The sequence below is a fragment of the Hakea prostrata genome, chromosome 3 (genome assembly GCF_041222555.1).
Source record: "Hakea prostrata isolate BN-2017 chromosome 3, UWA_Hpros_2, whole genome shotgun sequence".
NCBI classification, from domain to species: Eukaryota; Viridiplantae; Streptophyta; class Magnoliopsida; order Proteales; family Proteaceae; genus Hakea; species Hakea prostrata.
Genome location: NC_142602.1, coordinates 30,998,891 through 31,022,433, shown reverse-complemented (window position 1 = coordinate 31,022,433; position 23,543 = coordinate 30,998,891). Strand labels below are relative to the sequence as shown.

Here is a 23,543-nt window from a genome sequence, read left to right as displayed (position 1 = left end):
GGGGGGGGGGGGTGTCTTGTCGGGGCTGTGGAGGTGACTAGTGGATAAATACTTTGGTGTCCGGGTTGCCCCTGGGCCAAGCGGGCGGCCGCCCGGCCCGTTCGGGTGTATCCATTGGGCTGGGCTGGCCGTCCTGGTGGTGTGGGGTTGTGTTTGGCCGTCTGGGCCCCACGGTTGGAGGCGCCGGCCCCCCGTTGGGCGGCGGGTGTAATCTATAATACCTTAATATACCTACTTGGTCTGCAGTAGTCCATACCATTTTACCTATGTGGTCCGCCGTAACCTACATTGCTTTTTATCTACCTACTTGGTCCGTAATAACCAATACTAGCTTTTACGTACCCATACATTTTCCTACTACTTTGCCTTCTTGAAAGAGGTTATATGTGAACATTGAAGCTACAATTTTTTTTAATTTGTTAGTGTGAAGATTCCTCCCTACTATTGACATTATTTGGATAGTGCTTTTGATATTGCTATACTAACAGATTTTGTTCGTCTTCAATATCACCAATTGCTTATTGGATGGGTGGTTCATTTAACATAAAGAATTATTATTATTATTATTTATTTATTAAGTTAACGTTGATTATCTCCTAGGTGAAGTTCTCTTAGTGTTTATCAGTGTTTGCTATTGCCACTTGTGTTCAAGATGATAGAACTTTAATATATGTTTATGTTATTATCCAAGCTGAGTCTTTGACTTGTATGCTCCAGATTGAAGGAGAGTGTTGAGATTTGTTCAAAGTTATGGATTTACTGATTTGGAGAGTCAAAGTTTCCTTTTCTACTTAGTTTCTATTTCAAATTATTACTAATTTTTGTAGTTTCTGTTTCAAGACAAAAATTTTGTCAATTTATTTTTATCATATTATTAGTAAGTTTATTCCTTTTCTGGAAGATAAGCTTACTTGTCTTTCAAGTTATAAATTGGAAGTTTTGAAGATCATAAATAAACAAGCTTGGAGTTATGGAAATTAAAAAAATCTAAAATCACAAGGTGTCAGTCTAACATGCAAGTTCTCTCCCTTCTTCTTCTCTTCTCCTTTAATATTCTCCTATACTTCTTCTTCTTTCTAAACTTTCTTTTAGTCCTTATGATGATTACAAGTGCTGAAATTCAACATTATCCAAGATGAAAACATTTACATGGAGAGTTGCTCGTGATGCTATTCCAATTCAAAAATCTTTGTTTGATAGAAATGTAAGCCCAACCCCTCTATGCCTTCTTTGCAACTCTTATCTTGAAAGCTCCACCCACACGTTGTTTGATTATGAATATCTTTAGTAAACTTGAAAGATTTTCCTCTATGGTTAGATATAACCATCATCAATGGTTAAGAGTGGTTTAAGTTTCTAGAATTGTAGTTCAGTAACTTTAATAAGTTGGAGTGGGTTTGTACTATCTCAAGTGTTGTTTGTTGGGCAATTTGGAAGTTGCATAATAGTGTTTTGTTCACTAGCTCTTTGTCAACACTTTAATTCTCATTCACTGACTTCTTTTGAATAATTTGTTAGGTGAAATTGCCACAACCACATCATCTCATGAAATGAATACAAGGCAGGCTAAATCAACGTATTTGGACTCTAATGCTAAGGAAAACTATTTATATTCAGACGTTGCTTTAGATTCAATCATCAAAGAAGTGGGCCAAGGGTCCATTATTTGGGACCTAGGTGGTCATGTTGTCGAGGCCAAGTTTACTAAGCAGTATTAGCAGTATCTCTATAGATATTCCACATGACATCTTTTCATATTTCAAACCTACAGTTTTAGCCATTAATGGCAGGCCCAATCACTAGGTTGTCCAAGTTGTAGCCTTATGGAGGAAATTTCCATGCTAGAGCACATGTTTAGTTTAGTTAATTTCAGTTATGTAAATGGATCTCAAAACTATCAAGCAGACTATTTAATAAAGAATTCAAAGGTCTTTTAGCTATCTAGAGTTTGATGGCTCAACACACTCCCCTTATATTGTAAATCAAACTTTCAACACCTCTACTGTTTCACTAGAGAGTTTAATACAAACATCGTTCTACTGGAAGAAGAAGAAGAAAAAAAAAAAACCATCACCGTATTGTGATAGTATGGTATGGTTTTTTGTATGAAATTATGTATGAAAACAATATGTACGTAGTGTGGTACAAAATGATATAGACCGGTATGTGTTATGAAAAATGGTATAAATGGTATATACCATCCTTAGTGCACCAAAAATTGTTTACCATGCCGTTTTTTTAAATGGATTGAGACTGTATTGTTTTACAAAGGTGATTTTAGTTTTAGTATACAATTCGATACCAAATTGACACCCTTAGAGATAATAAGACTTTTATAGCGTCTTAACTTTATTCCAAATACATACCATTAACTTTTTTCTCTTTTGTATTTTGTTTTGTGATTGTCTTGTTTTTCTTGCTTTTGGTTTTTTGTTTTTTGTTCATTCTTTATAAGGCCTTCCACTAGAGAGTAGGCAAACATGTTTCCCTCCTTAGGAATAGGTTGACCACATGTAATGATTTTCAAATTTGAGGGATGCATTTAATTTAATTTAAAATATAAAATGACCATAATACCCCCATCAAGGTATTAGTCATTTTGGAGGGGGTAAAAAAGGACTTTAGTTGCCATCCTTTAATGGAATTCTGTTTTTATAATTTAAATCATGTATTTTCTCCCATATACACCAATTTATCTAGATAAATTAAAACTAATTGAGACTAATGGTATTAGTAATAGAGGGGATGTAAGTGACAAATTGGGGTAACTAAGGGAGTGACATTAATATTATGGGGTAACTCAAGGGTGGAACTAAAAATTTCTCAAACTATGAAGGATGACAAGAAAAATCATAGGGGATTCATTGTTAGACCTCTATTCATTTCTTTTAGAGCAAATTGCACAAGCACCCCAAAATGAAAGCCTTAAAACACTGACACCTCACTTTATGTTTGAAAATCACAAACACCCCCAAATTGAACTTTCATTGGACACATTAGTCCAATCTATTGTTGAAAACCATTAAACCACTTTCCATTTTTTTAATTCCAAAAATATCATTATAAAAACCTAAGAAAAAAAGTAACAAAAATGACTACACCATAACCACCAAACTTTCTTTCCTCTTCACTCTCCTCCTCCTTTGCTCTCTCCCACTTGTAAGTCGTCTCCTTCATGCCTTTGATAGAAAGATAGATAAATTCTTTTTACTCCATTATACATAAGGGTATAATGGTCTTTATGATTGTACAATTAACTATTCTAACATTATAGGACCATTGTGTTTTTTAAGCATAAAGTGGGGTGTTAATGCTGTAAGACTCCATTTTGAGGTGCTAGTGCAATTTACTTTTTTTTTTTTTTTTTGGTTCTAAATAAATAGATTAAGAAAAGCTGAACTCAGGGTTGGCCAAGCTACAGTGAACCTCAAGAGTCCAGCCCGAATCAAGTGTTAATCAAGTGTTTTGTGGGCCTTGGTCGGGTTGGACTTGGCAGACTTGAGGACCCTAGGGTTGGGCTGGGTTGGGCCTTTATATATGTTGATGTCCACGTCCCATCATCAGCAAGAGGCGTTGATGTTAGATGTTACCAATCGAGCAACGTTGAGTTGGTTCGAAAAGGCAATGCTGCAAGTGGCAGTCATGTGGCCGCAGCTTGAACTCTGAAGTAGAAACAATTTCCTCGTAAAGCCAAGTGGTTTTTTTTTTCGTTTTGGACCTCGGGGGCCAAGCCAGGCTGTCCTGTCGTCTCAGAAGCAGAAACACCGAGTTCTGTAACTTACGAGTTAACTGTTCACCCCCTCATCCAGGCTTCAGCTCGTAAGTTAACCCTTCTCCCCCATGGTTCTCTCCTTCTCTCTTTTCTCTTCCCTTCACTCCCCTCCTTGCTAAGAACAACTTCTTTTGAGTTTCTTTGCTTTTGGTTTCTCAGAGAAATTCATATCTAGTAAGTATTACATTTACTCTTTCTGCAATGTATTGATTATTAGAATGATTTTCTCGGAGAATTGAAACTTATTAAGTACCTTATATGGGAAATTCTTTGCAAATTGGACATATGACTGTAATTTTTTTTTTGTCTCTGGTGGAAAGTCTTGCGTAATCAACTTCATATTGGGAATTCAATTGGAGGAGAATTTAAAAAGGAAATACTTTAATGGGTTTCCGAATTTTGGGGTTGAAGAATGATTGGTGTTCTCATTTGGAGCTAAAGCCAAGCAGTTTCATTTTTCCTGTTGAAACTATTTGTAATTATTGGGTTTGTTTTCCTTGGAGGAGCTTAACTCCCCTTTTACTGATTTCAACACTTTAAATAGCCCAGTTACTCGAGAATTTTGATCACATTTTTACTCTGGATACAGGAGGGACTAGTTTTCTTTCTCCGCAAAAGCTTGGAATTTGCTTTTGTCCTTAAACAGCTCAGACTCGTTGGGTTTCTATTTTTATTTCTTTATCTTGCTATTTTTGTTGTTCTTTATTTAATTCAAAATTGTTGAATAACATGAGACTGAGTAGTGCTTCACGTCCACACCAACTACTTGACAAAATGAATGGCGGAGATCTTACATGGTTTATATATAATTACTTTACAAGTTTATAGACAAAGGAGGATATGTTCGTTTGGTCAGCAACTCATGGTATTGCTTTGCAGTGGATTCAGAAGCTCATCTTGATGAGGGAGCTGGAACAACAGAAAATTCTTTGTTCGATTTAGAGACGCATCTTGATAAGGGAGGAGAGGCAATAGAAAATTCTGCTGGAGGAGAGGTAGCTTCATGTGATGGGGATGCAGTCGTAGAACCATATGAGGGCATGGAGTTTGAATCTGAAGATGCTGCCAAGGCATTTTATGATGAATATGCCAGTCGGGAAGGATTTGTTATGCGTGTCATGTCATGCCGTCGTTCTGAGGTTGATGGAAGAATTCTTGCCCGGCGCTTTGGATGCAATAAGGAGGGATTTTGTGTCAGTATAAGAGGCAGATTTGGCCCGGCTAGGAAGCCACGACCAAGCACTAGGGAAGGTTGCAGAGCAATGATCCTGGTGAAAATAGAGAAATCTGGAAAGTGGATTGTTACGAGATTTGTGAAGGACCATAATCATCCATTGGTGGTTGCCCCCCGTGAATGTCGCCAGACGATGGTGAGTTCCCTCCGCTTGGTGTCTTTGTAAGCTCAGTATGTTATCTGTATTTTACTGATAACTTTCTCCCATGCTATTTTGGTTTTCAAATTTGATCCAATTATTTTGTTCACTTGTTTTACTCTTAAAGTGGGCATGCATTTGAATCTTCAGTGCTACTTTGATCTGCTACTGTTTTTAAATTCATGGTCCTCATATAGCATTCTTTACTATTGTTCTAATATGCACTATCAGTTATTCAGGGGGAAAAGAACAGTACAGTTTGCATTCATGACCACCTAGATGATCTTTTCACACACTTACAGTAACATATGCCATGGAACACCCCTTCCTCTTCCTGTTTGTCGTTGTTCGTCTGAGTCTATGGCACATTAAAAGTCCTGTAGAGTAGCTGCTTCATGAGGTATTAGACACTGAGTTTGCTTGATAAGATCATCAATGCTGGAGTATCTTTTGCATCCAGTAGCTGTGTCTTTCATTATTGGGATGACAGTTATTGAAGTAAGCAAGCAAAGATAATTAAAGAATGCAAGCACAATTCCACATCTTCCAAGAAGCATCATGTAATCTACCTTTTTGTCTATGATTTTTGAGTCATTATTAGTGTAGTTTAAGGTAATTCTTTGTTCTTCCTTAGTTCCGAGAGATTACATGAAGAAGGATCCTAAATAGAATAGGAAACTAGAGATGAGAATAAAGAAATGCTGCACACTTGATATGCACGTATATAGAAACCTAAGATATGTTTGTGTGTTTTTCATCGGAACTTTAACTTGTCATGCATCAACTGAAAATTGGCTGTTGGTAGGGCCTTGGTGAGAACATCTGCCAACTGGTTTTGAGTAGAAAGAAACCAACATGAAGTTGATATTTCATAACCTGACAATGAAAAAATGAAAATAAAATTTGACATGTTTGGTGTGACCATGAAATACTGGAACGGCATAGAGGTAAGTGGCATTGATGTTATTACACCATAGAATAAGTGTACTGTTTAGTGGGAAGCCAAGCTTAGTGAAGGGACATGTATGTGTTGGTTGGTAAATGTATGTGTTGACAGACATGATTTATAGCAAATGCAACATTTGGACGGGTTACTGATGTACTGAGAACGCCCCAACAGTGAAGCAGTGTTGAGTTGGATCATTAAATAGAGCCCCCCTTGTATCAGATGGTTTGAGACTGGTAGCCATTGGGATCCAGATCCGATTGCAGTTAACAAGTGGCAGTGCACTGCAGAATGTCGGCAATCTAGCAAGATTTATTGGGAAGTGACCCTTTTGTCCTCCACTAATTTTGATGATCACAAGCATATAACAATATATGCAATGTGCTAACAATCAACTTCTATGTAAGTTAAGGAGAGTTTCAGATTTACTTAAACATATAGCGATGAAACTATCTTAAGGGTGTGATGAAAGAAACCTGCTGTGTAACAGTAAGCCTAAAAGTGCACTACAACCAAAGAAATTCTTTGTGAGATTTCTTATCTCAAGAAGACATACTGCAAGAGAAAAGGACTGAAGATATTCAGGATATTGAGACCCTGCATTTAGCCTAGGACATGGTATGTTGTAAGTGTATAAAAATGCACTTTCACATTATCGTATTTTAGCATTAGACTGCCTAAAATGAGTAATGTAGAAGTGCAGGTCGACCATTTGGCAAAATGGCTGTATCGATCATCAGAGTCAGAAGCCTGATGGTTGCTCTGTAGGTTGAGTATCAAGCGACCATCTGGCCAAATAAGCTTCTAACGGCTAGTTGTGTTGGTCGATTGACGCACTGTACAGGTCCATTGTCACGCAAAAAGATATGACTGTTCTTTATTTGTTGAGGAGGGCTCAGTTGGAGTACTAGGTAGCATCACCTGATGGGCAGTGGAAGGTGGGTTGTACAGGTTTTGGACAGAGCAAGTGCACAAATGAGGTGAGGAGTTCAGTCAATCATGGAGAAGGTGAGCTAAGGATACATGCTTGGGTTCAGGTTAAGGGGTTCACTGAAGGTGGCCTACCTAGCAATGTCCTTTAGTTCAAAGGGAAGACCCTTGTATTTGTGAACATTGAAATCTTTGGCTGCAAGAGATTTGTTGGCAGTGGTGAGCTCATCATCCACATATTCTGCATGTTGACAAACTAAAGAGTCTGGTTCTTCAGGCTTTTGTGTGAGATCTTGAAGACTATGTTGTAGGTCAAGAACACAGGTGCTAGATGCAGTACCATGGGTTGTGAAGAGCACATCCCATAATTCTTTACTGACTTTTTTGTCATATAGTATTGGTAAAACCTGTTCAAAAAGAGAGGCAATTAGCAAAGTGAGAAGAGTTGCATCTTGCTAGGACCATGTTGCAGTGGCTGCTTGTTCAGCGTGGCAGGGACATGGTTTCCAAAACATCAGCCTAGGTAGTAAGGCAGTTTTTCAACTGCCTTATTTGCCACTGTTTTGTTTACATGTGGTTTTCAGCCGTCTTTTCGCCTAATTGCTACCGCTTTGTTGCTTTGTGTTGCCTTATTGCTGCCTAGACGCCAAAGCGGTCGCTTTTTTGACATTTTTTACATAATAATATTATTTATTTATTTTTTAAATCGAATTTTATTCTACAAAACAACAACAACAACAACAACAATAAGCCTTGTCCCAACTAAATGGGGTCGGCTACATGGATTCTTGCCCTCCAATCAGTTCTATTCGAGGCCATGCTAGATACAAGGCCTAAGCTATACATATCCTTTCTCACCACTTCTCCTAAGGTTATCTTAGGTCTACCCCTAGCTCTTCTAGTTCCTTCAATATGGATTATATCACTTCTCCGTACAGGAGCATTTATAGGTCCTTTCGGAAATTTTATTCTACAAAGCCGTATACAAATTTTATAGTTAGTCCTTTCGGAATCGGGAATCAATGAATCATTAAATGGATAATGATTTGGAAATCGGAATAAAGTGATCTATTAATTTCTTGTGTTCGATAAAAAAAAGGAACATATCAATCCCGATTTGGAAATTAATTTTGTATTTAAAAAACTCGGGTGAAAAACAATTTGGTAAAATAATGCCCTCTGAAATTAGGATTTTTATTTGCAGCAGCTGGCAGCGGCTGCTACCAATGGTGTTGATCGTGCCATGTCATCAAAATATGATCAAACAGTTGAGAATCAAATAGTGTGGGTTCACTTGTAAATATTATTTTTTATTTTTACATTTTAAGAATTTAAAGTTTATTAATTTACAAAATCAACCCCTTATTTACTGGACTCCCAAATCCCTCTTCATTTTGCAGCCTGCTCAGATTCCTGCGGATTTATCATTTTATAGAACATCTGAGGATCTGATTCTGACTTCTTTTCTGTTTATATGTTGTGGGCATGTCTGTAATTGTGGAATGGATTGGGTGAACAGATCCAAATGGTTAGTCAACTCGCTTTGGATCACTCTTTCAAACTTCTGATATGCACTATTTTTACTGACAGAGAATGGTTTCATCAAATTGCGTGACCAATGATTTATGAGGGAATCTATCATCTCTTCTACCAGTACAATCCATATGGTGCAGTCTGGGGTAATATTGTCTGGGCACACGCCACTTCTACTGATCTCATCAATTGGGTTCACCATGATCCTGCAATTAAACTATCAATAAATTCAGACATTACTGGCTGTTGGTCTGGTTCAACTACAATGCTTCCTGGTAATAAACCAGCCATTCTCTACGTTGGTATAGACCCAGAAAACCACCAAGTCCAGAATTTAGCAGTACCCAAGAATCTTACTGATCGGTACCTGAAAGAATGGATCAAATCACCCAAAAATCCTGTCATGACTCCCAATGCAAGCTCATTTAGGGATCCCACTGCTGCTTCAAAGGGACCAAATGGGTGATGGAGAGTTGTCATCGGAAGCAAAATCAATCGATGAGGGAAGGCAATCTTCTACAGGAGTAAAGACTTTACTCACTGGGACAAAGCCCATTATCCACTTCAATCATCCAAGAACACAGGAATGTGGGAGTGCCCAGATTTCTTCCCAGTCTCTGAACAGCACAGTTGGTCTTGACACTTCTGTGAATGGCCCAAATGTTAAACATGTTCTTAAGGTAAGGTTGGATGATAACAAACATGAGTACTACACGGTACTTAAGATTTGTTGAATCTCTAACCTGGGAAGAGACAACCATGAGGCTGCCATCACCAGTGCTGATACTCTCTCTCGTGGTTGCAGACTGAGCATTTCATAACTTAAATAAGTTCAAACAAAAAGGCTCTTGAGATTGTGGCGCTGTTGAATTTGAACCCTCACCCAAAAGGAGGGATCTGAGCAGGCAAAATGAAGAGGGATTTGGGAGTTGGGTAAATAAGTGGTTGATTTTGTAAATTAAGAAATTTTAAATCCTCAAAATGTAAAAATAAAAAATAGTGTTTACAAGTGAACCCACACTATTTGATTCTCAACCGTTTGATCATATTTTGATGACATGGTGCAATCAGCACCATTGGCAGCAGCCAGCAGCGGCTGTTGCAAATAAAAATCCCTAAAATTAATGTAACCTCTTGAGTTATCCAATTTATCAATCAATCCCCACCTTATGGATTTCTATGTTAATGCAGGGGGTGGACTAAAAATTCCCTATATAAAGAAAGAAGGCATTATAATTAGAATTTGCTCCATCTTATGGATCATTATATTGTTATGATGCTTGATGAGATGAACTTATGTTTGTGTTCTTTTTGGATTTTTTTCATTATTATAATTCTTGAATGCTTGTGTTTTTTGGATGAATGTGATTCTTGAATGTGTGTTTAGCTTATAATGGAAAATTTTCAGTTTAAATGTAGTTGTATTGAAAAACATTTGACCCTACCGCTTTGGTTGCCTTATTGCCGCCTAGGCGTTGCTTTATTGCCTAATTGCTTAGGTGGAGCCCCAACTGCTTTGGTCGCCTTGTTGTTTTGACAACCATGGAAAAGGATGGTGTCATTAAGGAATCCCAAGAGATGTTGCCCAACAAGAAAGGGAGTGAGTTGGGCTTGCCAGAGGATAAAAGTTCTTCATCATCAATTTGAGACAAAAAATGGTGAGATGAAGGAAGAGGCAGATAAACAACCATTGTGGTGTTGTTTCAGCCATGAGAGTACTCAAGAAGCACTGGTAAGGTGAAGAAGAGAAAGGCATTGACCCATTATAGAATAAACCTTTTTTCTTCATTAATTCTAAGAAGCTCTTAAATAGCGCGCATACTCCCTTCGAGTCAGATTTTTTCCGGAATTGTTGTCAAGTGAAAATGGAGAACTTCTTGGAACTATTTGAACATGACGTTTCCTAGGGAGTCGGCATCCATTATGTGGAAGTTGGGTCACATCGTCGATGTACATAATTTTAGATTGATCTCCTATTCCTTCACTTCGCTTACACTCAGCAAAGGTATAACCTTCTCTCCAGCTCAAGATCACTACTTTCTTTTTCCTGAAAAAAGTAGATCCTTTCACTTTCATTACAACCGACTTCATCCCAAGATTTATGGCGGATCGCCCGACATGTTCTGCAATTGCTTCAGCAACATACCGAGAAAGACGAGACCCCCCTTTGATTTCCTCCAAACAACTGGTTGCTCAAAACTTTGCTCAGGACGAGTGAAGCGGAAGGGACCAACAGTTCCTGGGAGAAATCCATGAAAAACACGAGCACTTGGGAGGCTACCGACGATCCACGGAGCCCGGCTTCATCAACACTAGACGGATCCAGACCGTTCAGTGATAGAGACTATGAATAGAGCATTAAGAGTATGTAGAAAAGGGGGAAGATAGATATAGCCCGTCTAGTTAGTTAGTTAATGCCTTCTATGATCAGCCTTACATCTTATCCTATATAAAGAATAAATAACGGGGCTGATTGCTTCTATCGCAAACACGAAGACACCTTTCCGCAGAATGTGCCATGCCACCAGCGGGCCAAAGAAGAAGCATGGGAATCGGCCCAGGAACTCGCATGAGCGGTAGAGAGGCAGAATTCTATAAAAAATAGAAGGCTTTTTTTTTGGTTTAAAATTATATGGAGAAAGATCCTAAATGGTAGAAATCTAGAGATAAAGTTATAGATACGGTGCACATGAGATATGCACATAAGTAGAAACTAAGGATACACTTATGCTTTAACAATTATGGACATGTCTACCATTCAACTTGGGTTATTTTTTGTTACTTATCCATTTAGTCTGATTTTGGTATCATTTGAAATGTTTTTCTTATTTCCACTTCCATTTCGACCTAGATACTGTGAGTTCAAGTCATTTTGAAAGTTTTGCCAATAAAAGTGATGTTCGATTGCAGCTATGAAAGAAACTAGTAGTTTCTAGTCTGAGTTCAAGCTTTTTATTTAGTAGTTTCATCTATTTTCTTTATTAGGAACATTACTAAGTTGCTAAAATTGCCCTGGATCTAATTTTAACCTATCAAAGATAAATGTCACTAAAATTTACGTCACAGTTGGAAAGATTAGCCTTAAAAGTTGGTTCTAGCAACTCAGCTTTTTTTTTTTTTCAATTACTGCCTACAATTATTTTGTAGTGTTTTCCTAGCAAGGATAATGTATATGTGGATCAGAAAGTGGAGACGTACTGAGATTTTTGAGTTAGTGAATTGAGATTTTAGTTGTTGCTCAAGTTTTTTTCTTCTATGAGTTTCTGGTTTTTTATGCTAGATGTTGTCTTGTTGCGGGGAGATATCTTAATTCTCTGTCGGTGCTGATATCCTTCTGGCTGTGCTTTTATATCCTAACCCATTTCAGTGTTGCGGTTTGTGAAAATATGCAACCAATGTTTGTCACCAATAAATTCTCCTCTTTCACTACCAGCAATCCTTAATACCTCTGCATCCCACAAGATTATCCCTAATTAGAAAGGGGAGCAGGTGTTGCTTTGAAACTTTTCTGGTTGCCATATATTGGTGGGTCCTGACTCCTGACTGCCCTTAGTATATTTCAGAATCTATGTGGTAGTAGCCACGATCAGAATGGGAGAAATTTAATGACAATAAATCAGCAACTCTGATCGGGTTCAATATCTAGATGATCATGGGGTTCCAATAGAGGTTCAAATCCTCAAAACTTTAAAAATGGTTTTATGGTTGGATATGCTGATATTGATCGATGAACACAATAGAAACATATTGTCACAACTAATGGGGTCAGCTACTGGATCCTTGCCTTTCAATCAGCTCTATTTGAAACCATATTAGATACAAGGCTTAAGGTATACATATCGTTTCTCATCACTTCTCTTTAGGTTATCGTAGGTCTGCCCTAGTTCTTTTAATTCCTTCAATTTGGATTAGCATTTCTCCGTACAAAGCATTTAAAGGCCGCCGTTGAATGTGGCCGTGCCACTTGAGTTGACCTTCTCCTAGCTTATCATTTATTATAGCTACTCCATAACCAGCTTTAATATAATCATTCTTTACCTTATCTGTCCTTATTTTGCCACTCATCCATCTTAGCATCATTTTTACTACAATGACTTTATCTATATGATATAACAGCCCTACACTTTGAACACAATAGAAACTTGAACTTTAGAATTTCCAACTGTAGTAGAATGAAAATTAAAGTAACTAGAAATAATAGAGACTTGAAGGAAGAGAGAAAAAGTGGTGGAGAAGAAGAAGAGATGGAAGATGGAATGGAGAGTTGTGCCAGATGCAGCTCCCCCTCAGCCGTGTATTTATTATTTTTGCGAACTTGATAGCTGCTTCAAATCCATCTACCTATGAATAAAAGAGGTAGCCATCTCCTCCTTGTGAAAAATTTTCAGATTAGTGAGATCTTCAAAGTTCAAATATCCCTAAATCTGGTTACAAGATATTTAAATATCTTCAAATATTACTATCCTAAAATAGATTTGCTTGATACTCAAGTAACAAGAAGGAAAGGAAACAAATCTCCATAAGTGTTGCTTGCTAGTCATAAAATAGAAAGTGCAGAAAATAGAAAGTAGTATCCCAATCTAATTAAACAAAATAAAATCTAATCCAATCTATGTTGGCCCTACATAATGGGGTTACCACTGAAGTGGTAAATCGTGCATATCTTAACACTCCCCCTCAAGCTAGAGTATACATATGAAAGGCTCCATCTTGGAATAATAGGAATATATATTAAGGATCCAACATCTTGAACACAAATAGCAATAGTAGACTCCTGTAGACAGCTTCACCCAGTATGAGTTACTACGAAACAAGTAGGCAAGTAAAAGTATCATAGGTTACTATGGACTAAGTCAGTAGATAAAAGACAATATGGGTTATTATGGACCAAGTTGGCAGGTAAAAACACACCAAGCAGGTAGGTGCTGCTGTAGATGACCATTCTAGGAGGATAAAAATCTTTACAAATAACACTCTTCAACAAATAACGGTAGTGCAAGTGCCAATCTTCAGAAAATTGGGTATACAAGCTGATGTAATAGGATTGAAAAAAAGTGGTTACTTAACGGGTTCTGTGAATGAAAAAGGCCACCATGCAAAATAAGCCCAACAGCCATGGTTCTTCCCCCCCACAAACCCCGCCACCAAAAAACCACCCCCACGTTTTTTTTTATATTTTTTTTTTTTTTTCCTAAAAAAAAAAAAAAAAAAAAAAAAAAAAGGGGGAGGGAAGGGGGAAAAAGGAAAACAAAAGGGGGGGGAAAGCCCCAAAAAATTTTAAAAAAAAGAACAAAAGAGAACTAATGCTGGAAAGAAAGGCAATAGGTGAAATATTAACAATGCAAAGAGGGGCTTGTATGGGGGGAGTAATAATGGAAAACTGAATTAGTTAATAGGAACCAAAGTAGTTTTGTTTTTGCAAACCGCCATCAGGATGGCAACCAACCCCCAAGAGAGGGGGGGGGGGAGGGGGGGGCCCACCCCGCCCCCCCCCCACCCCCGGGAGGGGCGCGCCCCCACCAAAAAGGAAATTGGGGCGAGGGGGGCCCCCCCCCCCTCCCCCCCCAGCCCCAAAGCAATAAAGAGAACCAGAAGGAAGAAGAAGAATGTAACGAGAGGGGAAACTAGAAAATAGAAGATAAAATAAGGAAACCTTGCTGCAGTTGTCTCCTACATCCATAAGGAAACCAATTAACCAACAGCCATGGATGACCAATAAATTGCAAATAGCTTCCATAACCAATGATACTGGCAGCAAGAGGAAAGAACCAAACTCTTTCCAGCAGAATCGAGAACAGCCATGCTCAGTCGTAACAGAGATCTTTCTCTTTTAGTAACAAATTTGAATAGCTATAACAACTAACAACTTCATCAACCTGGTTCAGCAGAAAATAAACCCCCAAAATATTATGAGCATCAATTGGATCAATGGGGGCAAGACATAAGCTTCAAGAAATTCCAGAGAGTAGTCCTCAGAAAACAAATTGTAGGCAGGATATTCAGGTACTTCGAACAGCGTACCTTTTCTTCATGTAACCAGACTTCAAAATCTTCAAACCTTCATGACTTGTTTTGGGAGAAGGTCAAGTTCATACTCGAACAACAAAGAATATAGAAACATAGCAGTAGATAGGAATTCTTTCTTCAAATTAGAAGCTTTAAACAACTCTTAAACTGACAATCACAGAGAGAAACAAGTACTGATTAAACCTTCCCTGATACCATGTAATAGAATTAAAATTAGGATAACTAGAAATAATAAAGAGCTGAAGGAAGAGAGAAGAAGTGGTGGAGGAGAAGAAGAGATGGAGAGGGAGGGAGTGCATGCCAGATGCAGCTCTCCCCCTCAGCAGTATATTTATTATTGAAAAGTTTTCAGATTAGAAAGATCTTCAAATATCCCTAAATTTGGTTACAAGATTTTCAAATATCTCCTAGTATTACTATCCTAAAATAGACTTGGAAGAAAACAAATCTCCTTAAGTATTACTTTGCTAGTCAAGCTTTATAAAAATAGGAAGTGCTGAAAATAAAAAGTAATATTCTAATCTAATAGAATAAAATAAATTTTATCCAATCTATGGTGGATCCCATATAATAAGTTTTAAGTGGTAATCATCCATATCTTAACAAAAACTACACCCAGCTCCTGAGATCCTTATTACAGAATGTGAATACAAATGAAGTGCTCAGCTGAATAGCAATAGAATGAGTGTTGCAGAGACTGATTATGTAAAGCTGGATCATGAAGGACCTAACCTCCAAGCAGGATCTTCTTGAATAAAATTTAATGCTGAAGAAATGAAAACTAAGAAGAAAATAGAAAATAGAAAGATGGATAGGATTGATCGAGTATCCCACTCTTTCTTGGATCTCTCACCATGTCCTCTCACCCTATAGCACTATGTCCCACATCCTTGGAGTCTTTTAAGGGCTCAAGTGAAAATTAGATTAATCAAATTGCGTACAATGCTGCCTTCCTTAGTAAACTTATATGACTCCTAATTAGACATAACACACTAACAAGGAAAGGTCTAACACAATCCTTTACTAATAAGGTATCTGAAAAACAGGATTCTTAAACTAATGAAATAAATCCATTTTCAAACTTTTGTCCTATATTTTAGGTTCATTAAAGTGGCCAATTACAAAGTAAACATGTAGAATCGAAATCCCAGTACATTCATAATCATCTCAAGGCTTGTTTCCGCCAAAATAAGCCATCTTTATGAGTTGTTCTACTTCACTGATGGACCCTCAAGTGGTTAGGCCTTTGACCAGGTTCTGCTATCCGCTTCGAACCAATGAGTATAACTCTCAAACAGTCACTGAGAAAAGGTAAAAAGACTCAACAAATTGGGATTTTTAAAATGCAGCAATATGGGCGTTAAACAACCTTTGAACAATGTCACATGAACTGAAATAATATGTTGCTACTTGCTAGTTACTTGATATCATGAGGATTGATTTAGACAAAGAACTTAGGGATAACGGAAAGGTAGATATGACTAGATCTTCCCATCAAAGCCTCAATAGTATCCCACCTGCCTACCTAGCATCTTATGAAGGATTTCTGGATCCCAGAGAGTAGTCCTGCATCCCAAGGAAGACAGCAAAGTGCTGTCAAAATCATTGGGTAACTCTATTCTCTCCTTCTACTTGTGCATAGAAGAGTTTAGAACACCACCTTGAATGGAGAAGAAGACTCTGTACAACTTGAAAAAGAGACTTCAAAAATAGAAACCCCTACAAAACTGAAACTAACTTCTATGAAGTTAATAATTACAAGATACAAAATAGCGACTAGCTTTCAGGAAAAATACAAATAGAAACTACTAATGGTCGTCCACATTAGGACCAAACTTGGGCTGATATAGTGGACTAGACCTGGTCCAAGAGACAACCATGAAGGTTCAAACTGACTGCTTAATGGGTTTGGCTTGCTGGACTGGGTACTATTTGTAATTTTTCGCTTCCCTTGTGCTGAGATCTGCATTAACTGTCTCCGCCTTGAAGAAACATAACCTATAAAAGATGTCTGGCAGCTCCCAGAAGTTGGAATATAGTTCTTAAGGCAAGCCCTCTTTTTAATGGAGAACACTGAACTATCTGATAGAATAATGAAGCAGAAATCACAGTATCCGGATCACAAGGCGTAACAGTTAAGGAAGCAGGCCAGAGTGTAAGTATTTCTGATATCTCAATATACTGGTTTGGTGAGATTGAAAGTAAAATCAAGTAGACTTCTTGAAAGATTTTATAGAAGTGCTTACAAAGTGCATGGGCTTCTTGATAGACTGTTTGAATCTTCAAATATTAAGCTTCAATGGTCAGATCTGCAGAAACAAAACATGACAAAAAATAGAAAATGACAAGGAATATAATTTAATAGCTTCAATGAGAATCAATAACTTTCGATCTGTAGACCAGATGATACTCTAATATTAATGGAAGGTGGGAAGGTCTAAGAAACAAATAATATTGAAAAAAATAGACCAATTGAATGGATGGACTGAAGGTACAAGTCTTGCTATCAGAATTGGTTAGAACAGAAGTCATAGGATGGGAATGAACAAGGAAAACCTGCAGAATCATGGGTGGTAAAAAATTGTATAACTTTAAAGATTGGACAGGAATAAAGGAGACTATGGAGTGAAGAATCAAACCCAGATTAAGACTTGATGCTGCTGGAGTAACAAACCCAAAAAGAAGTCAATCTGGGTTCAATTATAGCAGCAGCAGTTCTCAGTCTTCAGTGAACAGTCTTTAGAACAGTAGAAGGATCCCACAAAAGTAGTGACTAATTAAGAAGAAAAATAAAAAGGAAAACTGATGAAGAGAAAGTATTGCTTGGCTTCACGGTAACCTGGGTATGCCTTCCTACCATTCCAAGGTTTCATCATCTTGGTTGCACTTGATTCCCTTCAAGGTTCTTGCTTCAGCAAAGAGATACAATAGTTGAATGCCAAAAATTGTTGGATGCTTCTCCATAACTTGTATTGATTGAAATATAAGCTCATGTACCCAAAAAGAGTGATCTTAACAAAAATACTAATGGTCTAGCAACTAAAATCATTACGTAATTAGAAGCAGGATAATAGCAATAACTGAATAAGCAGCCTTCGTATGTGCCAGCATCATGGGCCACATAATTAGAAACTTGAACTTCCAGAGGCTGCTAGTCAATGGCTGCATATTGGCAGACAGTGTACTCTTTATGGGCTTTAGTTGTAACTTCCAAATCGGCTCATTTTGCTGGACAATTACATAGGTCATGGAACAGGAGAAGATACAATTGCACTAGGCAAGTTTTTGCACGCTCTTCCAAACGCTATTTCCACGGCAGATTTCTGTGATGGTTTCTCCATAAAGAAGAAGAAGCGGATTGTGGCCCTAAGACAGTTTTCACTACCCTCGCAACATATGAGACATCTATTTATAACAAAACAGATGGAAATCACCAAATGCCATAAATTGCTGAAATGGCTGTACCAAAATCACCTAGACCATCTCTTAACAGTAAGAGTGATGCAGGGAAAACCCTAGAACCTGGGGGACCTACAAGACTGGTTATAAGTCTTTAGGTTAGGCAACTATTAGTGGAAGTTTAAGAACCAAACAGGGAAAATGCAGCAACTAATCTGGTGAACATGCAAGCTTAGACGATAGTAGCAAAGCAAGGTCAATTCAGCCCTAACTAATAACATAACAGAGCAAGGATTTAATAGAGAAACATGGGGAAGGGGATCAAGGCATTGTAACCCTACTTCGAGTGCAAGATCATCAAGAATCCAAAAAAATAATTAGTGCCTAGTCAAGATCCTATTTCTAACATAAAAATGCTGTCAATCACAATGTAAAGAACCTTAGAAATTTACATAAGTGTAGCTAGTGCAAAAGGAAAGAAAGTGGGATAGGGAAAGCCTAATGAAAGACACCAAGACAGCGAAATTAAAACCTTGACATAGGTGCAAAACAGAGGTTAGGATACAAGTTATTAAGAAAACTTTTTTTTTTTCGGTTGGGGGGGGGGGGGGAGGGGTTTGTAAGGGATTTGCTGGACAGAAATATAAAGAAAGAAAAGAAAGAGCAGGGACTGTTTATGCACAATAAAGAAAGGAAAAAAGATAGTGGAGAAAGAGGCTGTGGTAAGGAGGGGCAGAAGAGCAGAAGGAAAAGAAAAAAAAAAGGCAGCAGGAAAGAAGGGAAGTAGAGACAGCAGGGACTGTTCAGGCAACTAGCAGGGAATAGAAAAAGATAGGAAAAAGAATGAAGAAGGTAGTAGAGAACTACTGTACAGAAATTTAGAAGAGAAAGATGAAGAGAAGGAAAGAAAGGGGGAAAGGGGAATTGATGTAAACCACGGAGGGTGGAACAGGTCCAATTGGAGTTACTAGGGTTTTGTGGGATGGGTTTGGGAAAGGTTAGGGTTTTGGGGACTTGCGGCTGAGGGAAATTGTGCTGGAAATCTTGCAGCTAGGTTGGAGAGGGCTTGCGAGTAGACTTGTAAATGGATAACCGAAATCCGCCTCCGAATTCACATTCGTATTTGTTTAAAGGTATCCATATCCGAAAATTTTCTTATCAGAAAATATCCGTATCCATCCGCTAAGCAACCGGATTCGGATTCGGATAATTGCTTATCCGATCGGATAATATCCGGATAAATTTTTATCCGGATAGAGTAAAGTATTTAACATTTTTTCTTTAAAAATAGATGATAATCGGATTCAGATACCGGTAATCGGATTCGGATAGCGGTATTTGGTAATCGGAAATTAGAAATTTATAATAAAAAATGTAAAAAAGTGACAATTATCAATCAATAATCGGATATTTTATCGAATCGGATTATTATCGGATATCCGATAAAGTTTCGGATTCGGATTCGGATGCCTTCTCTAAATTTTTGCCGGATTCGGATTCGGATAGCGGATTTGCTAATCGGATTCGGATTCGGATTCGATACTGTTGTATCCGAGCCGAATCCGGTCCGTTTACAGGCCTACCTGCGAGTGATGGGGGGAACGAGGGAATATTGCTGTTTCAGTGTTCTTGGTGTTCTTGCCTTTTTTTCCTTCAATCTTGAGCTTTCCTGAATTTTCTTTGGGTTTCTTGAATTGCGCAAGGAGGCAGCCAAATTCTTCTATTGAAGGGGGTGAGCGGGGTTGATTCTTGTAACTGAAGGCTGTAGAGAGGATTAGGATTGGGTTTTGGGGCTGGGGAAAGGTTACTTGCTGTTCTTGAAGAAGAAGAAAAGAGCTGAGAGCTATTACTGCTGAATGTGATCAATAACCAATCAACATTTGAGAAAGAAGAGAGCTTCTTGAAACTGCAGGGTCCTCCTCAAAAGGATCCTCACTCAATACCTCCTTGGCTATGATTCAGAAATTTTATTAATCATAAACTGTCCTGTTATAGCGGTAGGCCTTTAATTTATAGCCATTTACAATGAGATTCCCCAAAGAACTTGATGCTAAGGGTCCTAATTCTAGAAAGATATAGGACTCCTACTTGAACTCAAATCCTATTTACAACTGACAACCGAAATAAAGACTCAATTAGGATTCTTCAATTTAGAAAGAATCCATCTAAATAGATAAAACAACCAAAATTCAAAGGCAAGAACAAAAATACCCCTAGGGATTTGCACAAGAGCCTAGCGGCGCTAAGACTTCTTGTGGCTCTTGTGGGGGAACTGTTTGGAGCTTACAACAGGAATGCAGGACACCACTGGGGAGGGGGGGGGGAGCCTGTCAGGATATTAGAAGAGGAAGTGGAGAGAGTTTTACCATAAGGAAAAAAGGGGGGGGGGTGGGGGCTTTCCGCCAAAGAGAGGGGATTCTTGTGTGGAACTCTTCAAGAGAAAATATTGTTCATTCAATGATTCATTCTTTCTCCCATACATGTAGTTACATAGAGAATAAAAAAAAAAAAATCATTCCAACCTTAAAATTGAATTCCCAGAAAAAACCCTAAATAATTCTCTACCCAAATCTAATATTTAGAGGCAAATTGGAACCCCCAAAGAACAGTTAAATAAAAATAACACATGGGTTAAACACAACCCATCAACCAACCAAATCCCAAGTACATTAAAATAACTCAATTGAATCAATAACAAACCATCCCAACTACTAAGACTTCTCAAAAAAAAAAAAAAGCTAAAGATTTCATACAATTTCTTATGGGGCAAGGCTCCTTGTCAAACTATAGGACCTGGCAATCCAGTAGCCTCTGAACTACTCGTCGACCCATATAGGTGCTTCCATCTCTATGCTGCCACCGTTGGTAGACTTGAAACTGTTGCCAAAGACAGATATCTTCATTAAAGAGGCTCCAAACCAGTCATTTTTAAGATCTCAATACTCTAAACGCGACTTACAGCACCAGGTGGTGATTGTGCCATTTTTCATGATCCAGGTGTGTTTGGACCCCAAACATATGGGGTTCCAAAACAGTCTGGCTTAGCAAAATTGATCTTCACCCATAACATCTCGCTCTGTAAGTATCTGATTCTGAGCTTCAGTTACGAGGAATCATGATCATTAAATCTAGTCTACCTAACAGTAAATGTAGAGTCCACAATCGGCAATAGGTTATTGCTTCATCGGGCCGATCCAGTGTCCCTTCCCATATATCTGGCTACAGATTACCTCCTCCACATAAGTCTAGTGCACCTTCCAGTGAATGCAGAACCAGACAAAGAATAAAAGTGGCCTGGCTGTATGTATGTTCAGGTCCCCCTCCCCCAGCACCATTTAATTGGGGGTAGAGCTTGCACTAGTGGATCAGGGCTGTAGAGGGGAGGTTAAGGGAACACGACCAGGCATCACTGAAAAAGGCAATTATGAGCAAGTCATACATGAGGCAATGGTTGGATGTTCTCTGCTATCAAATGCAGATACTCATTACCTACTGCATGAGGAAATCGATTGTCAGACTCAACTAACAGGGACTTGATTATCTCAACGAGGGATTGTACATCCTCCATTTATGGTTTACATGCCTGAAGTAGTCATCCTCTGTTTTGTAATAACAAAGGAAAATAGATAACTAAATAGGGCTATAAAGGGTCTATGTTTGTATGTCATCACTCTCATGAAGGTGTTGGGAGTGCTGGTGAGACAAGTTTCCATTCATACCAGCCAGCAGATTTCAATTCATCTACAAGCTGAATCCATATATGACAATAGCCACTCCCGTGATACTATGTTAGAAAAGACATTGGCACCAACCAAGATATACAACATCTAGTCAAGGTAAAGGAATCGGATTTGATTTTTATCTTATTTATAAATGACTGTCACCCACATGTTCCAGGGCCCATCCTTTTTTGGGGGTGAGGAGGGATGATACAGTCCATGGATTTAGGCTTTCATGTATGAAGCCTTCCTCCTTAGCTCATCAACTATAATAGTATCTTAGTTTTTTTGTGATCCATGGGGCTAATCCTGTTTGCTGGTTAGTCAAGCAGCTCTTATATTATCCTTTTTAGTTCTGACACTCATCCATTATAGCATCTGCTGGTTGTTTCTTGTCCTAGAAATTTCTCCTTTCTAAGTTTAAAGGAACATGTAGATCACACAACACTCAAAATGCATCTCTTAACGTCATTCATCCTATTTTAATTCTTCGTAGAAATATCTAGTGCACCATCTTTATTTATGATTGAGCTCCAATACCTAAAATAATTACCTTGCAGAATATCCCTATCATCATTTTTACCACCTCATCATTCACCCTAGTGTAACTATAGTTAACACCCAGTATACTCTTTCTTTCTTTCTTTCTAGATATCTCGAAACCTTTTGATTCCAAGATTAATCTTCATAACTCCAACTTGGCACTAAATTCTGTGTTTGATTCATCTTCCACTACAATATGCATATGCGTGAATGGACATTTGGGATTAATCCTTGCTTTTGTCTCAATCCACCAAAATATTTTGAATATGCATTTCATGTACGTCATATTTGTCTTATTAGTGGAAGCTGCTTTGTTGCTATAGCTGAAACTCTACACCTTGATTAGTTTGAGAGTAAAAATACTGTGGATCTGGAAAAGTTTCAGGTGAGGGTAGGGCCTCCTATTACAAACAGTGGAAAGATTAGTTAGGTGCTGCAACGCAAGTGATACTATGTTATCTAAAATTCAAAATTCAATTTGCCTCCGCTTAAAATCGTGTGTTTGTCTATTTGTGTAGGATGAGAAGGATAGGAAAATTCAGGAGCTAGCTTTAGAGCTGCGGCGTAAGAAAAAGTTGTGCGCAGCATACCGAGAAAAGTTGCTGATGTTCCTGAAAGATGTTGAGGATCATACAGAACAACTGTCAACAAAAGTTCAACTCATAGTTAACAGTGTGAGAGAAATTGAATCTGAAGATCAAGAGCTTTCATGCTTCAGATAGCTATGGCGTTTGGTAACCAATCTCACGCTATCAGTGCTTTTAATCTCTAGTTGTGTCTCTCTTATTGTAGCTTTACTATGGGGTTTGTAAAGACGAGTTAAGTTTGAAGGCATTAGTTACACGCAGGGTGGTACAATGAATATAGCAAGTTACAGTCAATGATTGAAAAGCCCTCTAATATGCATCTATTGGATGAGAAGAAAAGCCAGGCGAATCGGCCTGAGTTTGGGTTTATGGGCCCAACAAATTCAGTTATATCGAGCCCGTATGGGTGGGATTTCAAGTCGGGTTTAGGGTTCTAGCGGGGTTTTGTGGCTTTTTTTTGAAACAAACGATTTTTTATATATTGAGGATGGGGTATTTCTTTTTTTTTTTTTTTTTTTTGGTTGCCAACCCCGGTTCCAAGGCTTTGCCCTGGACACCACAATGGTTTTTACCACTTGGACCAACCCCCGTTGGTAGGTTTTCTGGTTTTTACTGAGGGTAAAAATAGGTTTTTTCATCTTAACCATTTAATGAATATAATTCACATGTCAAAGTCTCTTAATTCACTGGGCACTCTTTTGAATATATTTTCTT

At 38.2% G+C, this 23,543-nt stretch overlaps 1 protein-coding gene across 1 annotated transcript; it reads left to right on the top strand.

The window, feature by feature from the left end:
- The first annotated feature begins 1,135 nt into the window (after nucleotides 1–1,135).
- Nucleotides 1,136–23,315, top strand: LOC149022062 (uncharacterized). The gene is made up of 4 exons (XM_089147536.1): nucleotides 1,136–1,204; nucleotides 3,672–3,819; nucleotides 4,652–5,142; nucleotides 22,761–23,315. Exons 1-4 carry the CDS (start codon nucleotides 1,136–1,138, stop codon nucleotides 22,962–22,964), a joined length of 912 nt encoding a protein of 303 aa, XP_089003662.1. The 3' UTR covers nucleotides 22,965–23,315.
- Nucleotides 23,316–23,543: the final 228 nt, after the last annotated feature.